This window comes from Crotalus tigris, unplaced genomic scaffold (assembly GCF_016545835.1).
Source record: "Crotalus tigris isolate CLP2741 ecotype Arizona unplaced genomic scaffold, ASM1654583v1 scf7180000023654.2194447, whole genome shotgun sequence".
NCBI classification, from domain to species: Eukaryota; Metazoa; Chordata; class Lepidosauria; order Squamata; family Viperidae; genus Crotalus; species Crotalus tigris.
In genome coordinates, this window is record NW_024100101.1 from 468680 (window position 1) to 480027 (window position 11348).

The window sequence follows — 11348 nt, forward strand, 5'->3', positions numbered from 1 at the left end:
ATTTCATTCCTTTGGTTAAACATGGTATCTGTCTGGCAGAAATAATTTTAAAATCTTATTTACTGATTTAGAAATTAACCACTAGAGCATGGAAGAATTCCCTTGATGACAAGTTTTAATGCTACCACTTGTACTCTACTAAAAGTTGGGGAAATGTAAAAATCCATGTTTTCAGAAGGTTCTTTACAATTATCTTTTAATTAGGCAAATTTTGTCCCAACTCTGAATACCTCCTCTTAAGAAATTTTTCCAAGATAAGCACATATACATATAGATTATTACCAATATGCCTCCATAACAGTAGAGGAGAAAATAAATCTCACTGGGCCATTACAGGCAAAAAAATGTAGACAAATCCCACTTTCATCAATCCTACAAGAAGGATTAATAAAGAGATGCTAAAAAGGAAAGGAGAGAAAGACAAATTGAACTGCACACAGTTCAATGATTTTTCCATCTTTCAAATTAAATCTGTCCTGGGGACAAATAAGAAGGTCCTCTGGAAACTGTTCATGGAATTTACTCCCATTCTGTAAACCACTGAAATAATAGTTGTTCTGAGTCACTTTTTATAGTGTAGAAAGATTATATTTACTGGGAGATCAAGAGCTTCTTGTTCACAGCATAGGCAAGCATTAATTCTTTCTTATTGTGTGATCCTAGCTTTTTAAAAAAATGGAAGTACACTGCTGTAACAATTTGCTGTTGGTAGTAAAAATAATAGTTAGTGGTAATTATTAGCTGGTTGTTTTAAAGAGGAAGGTGTTTGTTTGCCATGCCTACAAATTTCATTTCTTTCTCAGAAGAGAAACATACCATTGTAGTAGATGTGAGACGACGTGATGGAATCGGACACTGGTCTGTGGCTGTGATTATTAGTGTATACCGCCCATGGCTGATTTCATAATCCAATCCCTTCATGGTACGTATTTGTCCCTAAAATGACAGACCAGTTTTAATTTTTAGCAGTGAAGACTGTTGGACCATGAAGACTGATGGACCACTCACTGTAGTGCTGTTGATGTGAAAGGTGTTCATGATGTTCCCCTCTGTAATGGCGTATGTAACGGTCCCATTTAAGTCTTCATCCCGATCTATAGCACTAATGGTGATAAGAACGGCATTCCAAGTGCCTGGACCTTCATCCAAAGTGACTTCATACTGCTGCTGCTGGAATACTGGAGGATTATCATTCTCATCTAGGATGGTCACATAGACTGTTGTTGTAGCCTATAGATAAATAGCAAGACATTTAGAATCATGCAAAGGAGAAAAAAAGGAAGATTATATGGGAACCATACAAATATTCATATTGTTCAAATACCTTTCAGTTGGTAATCTCTTGGAATGTGTCTCATTAATGTTTCACCAAAAGATTTATAAAGTTGATTTTTAAAAAAACAGTACAATTTAATGCATATTTACCTATAAGCAAGCATTATTGAATTTCATCACATTTGTTTTGGGCATTTCTACTATTTTTAGAATAAGAGCTACTGGGAGAACGCAAGCTTATTTGGCATCTTCAACTTACCCTTCTATTACTAAAAAGCCCCTCCAAATGAATCTTAATTAATTAAGCAATTAAGCGTTAAGTCAAAATGGTTATTTAAAATTATCACTAAAAGTCTAAGATAACTTAGAAAGAATTCTAAAGCAAAGGAAAAATACCAAATCATATTACAAAGAACCAATTTAACCAAGATGAACAGGTGCAAGAATGTATTTCCTTGCTTAGCAAATTTCTAACATCTGGTGAGAGATACCTCTGCTGATGAGCAGGTACATATGGGGAGAAGGTGCTATGTTCGATATCCAAGGTTTAAGCTGTACAGGGTGTAACATGTTCATGTTCTGCTGTCCAATTTTGCACCAGCCAAAAATTCTAGGCCATTCTCCTAGGTAGCACAGTAAAAGCATGCTACAATAGTTGAGATGGACTGTGCTGGATAGATTCTCCTAATCCAGGAATAGCTAAAGCTGCAAAAACAATTTGATGCACATTCACAATATGAAAAGCAAGCAAAAATACTGTATTTCCTCAGGGGAGCTAACAGTAGCAGGTGAGAAAATTAGAAGTGAAGAAACGTTAGATAATGTGGAGCAAATTAAAGCAGGTATAGTTTGACTTTATCATTACAGGACATCATATCAGCCTGATGAAGGCAACTCTTTTTAGGGCTGTCTATTCTTACATGGGGGGGGGGAGAACCCCTCCCTATCTGTAGCAAAGATTCAACATATCAGAGTTGGCTTGCAATCTGTCCATAGTGTTTGTTTGTGTGTATGTATACATAAGTGCAAAGAACAATAACAGTACATCTAAACATTTATAATATCAAATGATTTCCTCAATTTAACTGTTTCTTGCAGCATCTCCTAAAGTCTAGACCAAATGCCTGAAATCCTAGGTCGCAATCCAATATAAAGCAACTTTGCAGCAACCTGTAAGTTAAAAGTGCTACCCAGAAAGCAAGACACATTGTTGCTAAGTGCAACTTGCAAACTTCTCTGCTTTATTCTATATATTAACATAGAACCTTACTTCCCTCCTACTCCTCTATTAGACTTTGTTTTCCTGATTCAAAGTTGCACCATTTTAAGCTAACTTATTTTGTTTTAATATTGCTTGATTGTCTCAAAGGTGGCCAAAAATCTTATTATTAGCTCATCTATTGTGACAAAGATGACCATCACCAGCTTTCATGCACGCTTGATAAGTGACTTAAAGAAAAAAATAGATGTTGGAAAAATCAAATTCAATAAATCCTACTTTTTTAATAGTCTTTTCTAACCAATATTTTGCAGAGATCAAGGGTAACACAGAATGGTCTAAGACAGGGATGTGAAACTGCCAGCTTGTGGGCCAGATGTGTCATGGCAAAACCACACCCACCCCCTTGCCGGCAATGGCAGAAAAGTCACGATAGGTCGCAACAAATCACGTGATGTTGTGAGTTTGACACTCCTGATCTAAGACAACTCCGCATGGCCCACCCACTGTGGCCAACTTGTGGCAGGACAAGAGTTACACTAATTTCAAAGAAATAGTGGAATAGAATCAATAAAGAAAGGATGCCAAAGGAGGGACAAAATGAAATGTGAATGACAAAATTTAAAATATTTTTTAAATTATTTTAAATATTTGAATTGAATTGCTGAATTGTTCCACAGAGAGTTGGCTACAGAGAGCTTTCCCACTGCGAGTCGGCTTGGTGAGTTGGCCATGGCGAGTTGTCCACACCAAGTTGTCCCATTCCAATCACAAAAGTCAACTATGACTGTATATTTGAAGCTCTACTGCTTTTTAAATTAAAATGAGGCAGAACTGTGAGTTGTAGCTGTCATTTTAACTTTTTTTGACTCGCTACCCCAGCAATTGTATCAGAGCTGCCATCTTGGATATTCCCAGTATGGTTTATATTTATGTTACTATAACACACTTTGTACAGGTAACCTTCGGCTTACAACTATTTATGGAAAAAGTGATTTATGACCAGTTTACACACTTATGATCTCATGATTACATGATCAAAATTCGGACACTCAGCAATTGGCATGTATTTATGACAGTTGCAATTTTCCCAGGTCACATGATCCCTTTTGTGACCTTCCGACAAGCAAAATTAAGATTCATTTAAGAATAATGTTACTCCCTTAACTGTAGCAAGAAAGATTGTAAAATGAGGTAAAGCTCACTTAACAACTGTCTTGCATAGCAATGGAAATTTTGGGCTTATCTGTGGTCATAAGTCAAGGACTATCTTAAAGTGCTAAGCAGGCAGAATAGGGCTATTTCTGTAGTCAATTTTTCTTTTCTTGTAAAGTCACCAATATAAGTAAAAGGAAACATTCATTTGTTCCAATTATATTTCACTTTTAACTTTTTTGAAAGATATATCTTGCACAGGTGTATGAAAGAAAAGTTGTCTCCCAAACATTTATTTCTATCAAACAAAATGCCCTTTTAATTTCTAATGCTATTTTAATTTCAAAGTAAAACACTTACTTCATCATACCAGCAAATATAAGAAATGTCAAATCTACATAAGAAAAAATGCATGACATCCTATGTTTGTTTAGAAGCAAAAAAAAAAAAAAAAACTGTATAGGAAACTGCTTTACATTGCACCACATTCTTTCTTATCATGACTTTGATGCTGTCTGTGACAGTTTGGACCAAATTTTTGATGTCTAAGAATTGAATTTCAGACTAAATCCAGACCGGAAAATTTGCCTCTAATGTCCAAAATCGGTTTTGTAAATTACAGAATTTTCTGCAAATTCTGGACTAAAGGACGATAACTAGTGAAATGGGGAATCAATCCTTTTAAAATATTAACAAACCAGCTAGTAAGTCACATATCGATCCTGATAACAACAACAAAAGCAAACTTGATCATGTTCTCCATTTGAGTTATTAAAACACTTCATTTTAATCAGAAAGTAGAAATCAGAGGGCACAAACATTACTATTACATTGTAAAGAAAATTTAATTCTGGACTTTAATATGATAGCTAAATAATAACTACTGTCACTAAAATATTAATAATAACTCCTGAGAAATGGATTTTACATTGGTAACACAGAAAACAATTCTTCAATTTTTAAGAAATGCATCAAATATACTATATTGGATTAATATGTACTAGTGTATTTTTCAGATCTGATGCAGTGGTATTCTAGCTGAATATATTATATACATATCCACTCACAAGGTGGAAGGTTAAATGGTGTTCATTTGCACCATTTTAACATGTTGCAATGAAACCACGTGAGACCAATAAATAGGCTGAGTTTGGGAAGTTTTTGAGTGTGTGTAATCTGTCATGTAATTTGTCTGCCTACGATATTCTGGCTCCTATGCAGAAGAATGTTCTATCAATTGAATTTGAAACATTATTGAATACTCAACTGCATACATATACTTCTTGTTGAGTCCTCGGCTAATGGCAATGACGACGCGAGACATTCTTGATGTTCAGTAACCTTCTTTATTTCTCTTCAGCAGCCCCGTTACAACTCAAGGCAGCACGGACTTCTCAGCCTCTCTTAAGGACGTTTTTCCCCAGGCCAAAAGGCAACATTTAGGCGCACGAAGCGCCTCGTGCCTCGCGCATGTGCGTGAGCGCTGGCGCCAACCAGTCTGGTCCCGGGCAACTTGCAGCTGCCCGGGACCGTTGCAACGTCCCGAGCCTGCCCTTTTGCAGGCTCAGGACATAACACCCCTTTCCCCCCGGCTAAGACTACATGACAATTTTAACGCGACCTCAACACGAGCGTGGTGTACACTCTTGTTAAATGGTACCATGCTATAGTGCTGGGGATTAACTCCAGTGTTCCCATTTCCGGCTTCCACAGAATACACTTAAGTCTTCTGCCTGGCCAGTAAGGTTATAAAATCTTCAAGATATTTGGGAGACCTCTTATCTCTCTGTGACCTACGTAGGCCTGGATTATTTACAAGTACACCTTGTCCTGTGGAGGTTATAGGTTCACTCCCCTTCTCAGACCCTGGTGGCCCCCGTGGACTGTGCCCTGATGCCTGGCCTGCTTGCTTGCCCCCCGGGCTCGTCAGGCCAGGACTTTGCTCTCTCTCTAACCTGGTTGACCTGCCTAGTTGCAGGAGACCTGACCCTTCTATTAAGCTGCCATTGTTGGGTAGCTCTGAATGGCCTCTCAAGCCCACACTGGACCTAACGGAAGGCTGGCTTCCTCCACTCCCCAGTTCCATAGCAGGACTGTCTGTTATTTCAGTATTGTCCCAAAACTCAGTTCCCCCCTCCGTTGAACCAGAGGGTCCACTGTCTAAAATTGGCTCTTCTCCCACTTCCCTGTGGCAGTGTCCTTCTCTGGGGACTGTGGCTGTGTTGGGCCAATTGTATTGATTGTGTGCCAGCTCTCTTGCAATGTTTGAGTTATTAGGATGCTCCCGGTTATTCTCCCTGACTGGAGTGCTGAAAGGTGTACGTGTGTAATGATTATGCTCCCGGGGTGACTCCCTGGCTGGAGTCTGCGCTGTAGCTTGTGCGCTAACTGGTTCCCTTGAATTCCTGTTTGGAACACTCGCGGAATCATGCGACAGGCCGTCTGTGGCCTCACTGTGAGAGTCTGAATGCTGCCAACACCCTTCCCTTTGCCCGTAAAGGTCCCCCTCCCCCCTGGAAAAGAACCAGGAGTCTCTGCAGGTGAGTCCAGCCTTGTACGCAGCTGGTCAATATGCCGTCGCAGGATGCGGCCGTCTTCCAAGGAGACCTCATAAGACAAAGGGCCTGTAACCTTGCAAACAGTGGCAGGAACCCATAAATGGCCTGGCCTGTAGTTACGGGTCCATACAGGGGCACCCACTTGCAATTGCCGCGGTGCCCTGGGCTGTGTACCCCTAGGCGGCAGTCTGTCCAGATGCAACCGGTCAAGTTTAATAATCAGTTTGCGCCCCCAACGAAGTTCAGCTGGGCTCCTCCCGGTAGAAGTGGAAGGTGTAGTGTGGTAGGAAAGTCTCTTTAAAGCATCCTTGGTGATGCGGACCATCCGTTCAGCCATCCCATTGGTGGAAGGGTGGAAAGGAGCAGAAGTGGCATGACGAATCATGTTGGCCTGTAAGAAAGCTTGGAATTCGGAAGAAGTGAATTGCGGGCCATTGTCAGATACCGAAACATCCGGAAGCCCATGTGCAGCAAAAATTCCCCGCAGTACTTGGATAGTCTTTGCAGTGGTGGTGGATGAGACAGGTACAACCTCAAGCCATTTTGAATAGCTATCAACCAGGACCAAGAAGAATTGACCCTGAAAGGGCCCAGCATAGTCAATGTGCACCCTAGACCATGGGGACTGTGTTTCCTCCCACCTATGTACGGGAGCCTGAGGCATTTCTGGGCGTGAGCTTTGACAAAGGTGACAAGCATGCACCTTAGCCTCAATTTCCTTATCTAACCCAGGCCACCACAAGTGGCTGCACGCAAGCGCCTTCATTTGAACAATGCCAGGATGACCCTCGTGAAGGGACCCTAAGACTCTAGACCTCATTGAGGTAGGAATGACAACTCTGCTACCCCACAGCAGACAGCCTTGGAAGGTGGACAACTCGTTCCTTTTTAACCAGAAACTTTGAAACTCAGTACCTGGACAACTCTCTGGCCATCCAGACAAAACCCAGGATAAGACTCGAGAGAGTGTAAGATCTGTGGCTGATTCAGCAGCCACATCCCTGGCGTTAAGGGGTGACTCAGGCAGTGCTTGAATTGAAAGAATATTGATTGCCGGGGCAGGGTCAGCCTCAACTACCTGTAAGGGTAATCTACTGAGGCCATCAGCATGGCCCATTTCTTTGCCCGGTTTGTGAATTAAAGAAAAGTCATAAGCTGACAGAAAGATTGACCATCTGAGCATTCTGGGAGAGATAATGTGAGGGGTCTGTTTGTTAGTTGTAAACAATCCCAACAAAGGCTTATGGTCAGTGTAGACCGTGAAATGTCTGGCATATTAAAAATCATGGAATTTTTTGATTCCAGCAACAACAGCTAAGGCCTCCCTGTTTATCTGGGCATAGTTCCTCTCAGCAGAGGATAAAGTTCTGGAGTAATATGCAACAGGAACCTGAGTTCCATCAGGTGTGAGATGGCTGAGTACAGCTCCTACGCCATAAGGGGAAGCATCACAAGCAATGCACACGGGGAGTGTTTCATTAAAATGTGCAAGCACATTGTTAAATGTTAGCAAGGCCTTAACCTTATTGAAACTTGCTTCGTTTGCTTGTGATCATTCCCACACAGCTTGTTTGTCAAGAAGCCTATGAAGTGGTTCAGCTACATCAGCCTTGTTAAGAATAAATGAATTGTAGAAATTCAAAAGTCCCAGAAAAGCTTGCAGTTCAGCTTTGGACTTAGGTCTGGGAGCTTGTGTGATAGCTTTTAATTTGGACTTAGCAGGATGAATCCCATTGGCATCAATTCTGAACCCCAGAAAATCTGTAGAAGACACCCCAATTTTACATTTGTCCTTTTTGAGTTTGAGTCCTGTTTTCCGAAACCTCAGCAGGACAGCCCTCAATCTTTCAGCCAGATTTTGGATAGACTCTACAGCAATTAAGACATCATCAAAATAGGGGCAAACCCCAGGAATACCCCTCAAGGTATTTTCCATTACTCTTTGGAAAATTCCAGGAGCTACGTTTACTCCAAATTGCAGTCTCTTGACCTTGAATGCCCCCCTATGAGTTACAATGGTTTGTGTCACAGCAGCAGCTTTGTCCACAGGCAACTGTTGGTAAGCTTGAGCTAAATCAAGCTTTGCAAAAATACGCCCCCCTTTGAGGGAAGCCAGAATGTGGCTGACAATAGGCACAGGATAGGCATGTTGTTGTAATGCCTTATTGAGCGTGCATTTGTAATCTGCACAAATGCGAATATCCCCATTAGCCTTAAGAGGCGTTACTATGGGAGTTTCCCATGGACTGGAGTCAACAGGTTCTAAGACTCCTTGCTGAATCAATTTGTCCAATTCAGCATCAATTTTCCCTTTTAAGGCAAACGGTACCCTTCTTGCCTTTACTCTGATAGGAGTGACAGTGGGGTTTAATTTCAAAGACACTGGGGGACCCTTGTATGCGCCCAACTGAGGGCTGAATACATCTGCAAATTCCTTGCAGACTTCCTGTAAGTCTAACGTTTGCAAGCTGTTGAGCCCTGTAACTTTTATTCCCAGGGCCTCAAACCAATCGAGTCCTATGAGACTCATACGATCACCCCCCACTACCAATACATCTAATGGACCTTCAAAATCCTTATACTGCACGTTAAGGGTGGCCTCCCCCTTAACACACACTTTGGAGTTTTGAAAATCTGTTAGAAGGCCTAAGCTTGGCCTGGAACCCACTGTCAGAACAAATCTTTCTGAATGTGTGAATGGAGATGATTGAAAGTGCAGACCCAGTGTCTAGTTCCATGACCAATGGAACTCCTTGCAATTTCACCCTAAGTGACAACTTCTTTTTAAGTGGTCTGTGTGTGCCTGTCTTAAAAATGCTTCTTCGTGAAGCACAGAAACCCACCCTGTTTTGGCTGGGGACCCTGGTACCTTTCAGGCGCAATTCTTCCAAGGGTTGTACCTTCTGTCAGCCCAGACACACAGCTGCTATGTGGCCTTGCTTCCCACATGCTCTACAGATTGCAGAACGGAACTTGTAGTCCGTCCTCTTGTGGCGACTTCCACACCCGAAGCACTTGGGTACAGGTGAAGACTTTTCTTTGCCTCCTTTGGTTGGGTAGAGATGATCTATTTCTTCATCAGGCTCCTCTTCTGAGCTTCCTTGAACTCCCTCGTGATGCACAGAAACAGCTTCTGGAAAGCTTTTGATGGGCCTCATATTTTTGATTGCCCCACTTGCTGCCTCTTCTGCAGTAACCTCTCTCAAGGCATCTTGGAATGATATGTCCTCTTTGGCAAAAAGCCTTTGTTGTACATCTCTGTTTCTCAGTCCACATACAAGTCTGTCTCTCAGTCTTTCCTCTAAGTCTTTAAATTCGCAATGCTTAGCTGCCTTTCTTAATGCAGCAATGTACTCTTTAGCTGATTCATCAGCCCGTTGATCCCGCTGTTCAAAATTATGTCTCCAAGCAATAACAGACAACTTGGGTTGAAAATGCTCTTTCAGTAATTTCTTAAGATCTGTGTAGGTAACAGATTCAAGAGGTGCAGGGGCTACTAAGTTTTCAGCAATTTCAAATGCATCTTGACCACAAACGCAGAGTAGTGTGGCAGCCTTTAAGCCCTCTTCTCTTACTTGATTAACTCTGAAATAATTTTCTGCTCGGGCCACGTAAGATTCCCATCTTTCGGGATGTGTAATATCAAACTCTGAAAGTTTTCCAATCTTTGCCATTTTAGTAAAGCAGGAAGGGTCTATCAGCCAGCTTACCTCCAATGAAGCTGTATTGGCAGGCAGTTGCTGAATTTAACACCGTTTCCTCGCTGTGCTTGACTCCAGGGTAAGCTTACAATTGTTTGTGTAATTGCAAGGCTATCCCATCCTCGTCGCCAGTGTTGAGTCCTCGGCTAATGGCAATGACGACGCGAGACATTCTTGATGTTCAGTAACCTTCTTTATTTCTCTTCAGCAGCCCCGTTACAACTCAAGGCAGCACGGACTTCTCAGCCTCTCTTAAGGACGTTTTTCCCCAGGCCAAAAGGCAACATTTAGGCACGCGAAGCGCCTCGCACATGTGCGCGAGCGCTGGCGCCAACCAGTCTGGTCCTGGGCAACTTGCAGCTGCCCGGGACTGTTGCAACGCCCCGAGCCTGCCCTTTTGCAGGCTCAGGACATAACACTTCTGCAGTACAGGTACTCCTTGATTTATAACCATTTGTTTAGCAACTGTTTGTAGTTACAACAGCGCTCAAAAAAGTGACCTATAACCAGTCCTTGCACTTATGTCCACGTAGCATCAAAATTCAGGCACTTGGCAACTGGCATTTATTTTCACTGGTTGCAATGTCCCAGGATCATGTGATTGTTAATTGCAACCCAAGCAAGTGGCTTCCAACAAGCAGCCAAGGGGGGAAGCTGGATTCATTTAATGAGCATGTAATTCACTTAACAATTGTAGTGACTCACTTAATAACCACATCAAAAAAAGACTGTAAAATCAGGCATACTGGAATTTGGTAAATTGCCTGGTTTGCTTCATGATTTACAAGCTGATGGTCTATGATTTTGCAAGTCAGTATCTGCTCATTTGTGACTCTTAAAGTGAGAGTTCCTTGGAAGTCAGTCTAGTTGTAACCTTGATTAATCAACAGAAATATATGGAAATACATGATTTCAGCTATGCTTGTCATGCTTTGGGGGCTTTTAAAATAAAGAGGCTACAGCCAATTTTGAAATAAAGGGGCTTTATTCGATACAAAATTCTAACTCCTCCTTAGTACATACACACCCAGTTAATGGCCAGCTAGAACAAACCCTGGTTTACTAACATTTCTTAATGGTTATATCATATGTCAGTGGTGGCAAACCTATGGCACAGATACCAGAGGCGGTACTCAGAGCCCTCTCTGTGAGCACACGGGCACGCGTGCCATCACCCCAATCCTAGGCCTTCAGCTGGGTTTTATAAAAGCTTTTCACTTTAGACCTCGCTGCCATATGCAAAAAAAAAAAAGTTCAATCAATCAATTTCAACTTCTCACAGAAAAAAAAAATCTTACAAAGTTGGGATTGATTGAACTTTTTAGTCCCACCCAATCTGCCGTTACTACCACAGCAACACCCACCTAATGGGCCAGGCCCACCCAGCACTTGATGATCCATAAGTAGGTTTTGGGTTGCAGTTTGGGCACGCGGACTCTA

General features: G+C 41.8%; 1 protein-coding gene across 10 annotated transcripts in view; it reads right to left on the reverse strand.

Moving 5' to 3' along the window:
* CDH23 (cadherin related 23) overlaps positions 1 to 11348 on the reverse strand; it is a 641486-nt gene that overhangs the window by 70027 nt on the left and 560111 nt on the right. For 9 of the 10 annotated variants that reach the window (XR_005553851.1, XR_005553852.1, XM_039320524.1 and 6 more), the window contains 2 exons: positions 1009 to 1230; positions 817 to 936 (listed from right to left, as the gene is read on the reverse strand). Coding sequence is in view for 8 of the 10 variants with exons in the window: in XM_039320524.1 (XP_039176458.1) it covers positions 817 to 936; positions 1009 to 1230 (342 nt within the window). In the remaining 2 variants the exon portion in view is untranslated. Of the gene's footprint in view, positions 1 to 816; positions 937 to 1008; positions 1231 to 11348 lie in introns of those variants that run through there. The other variant, XM_039320531.1, reaches the window with a different exon arrangement.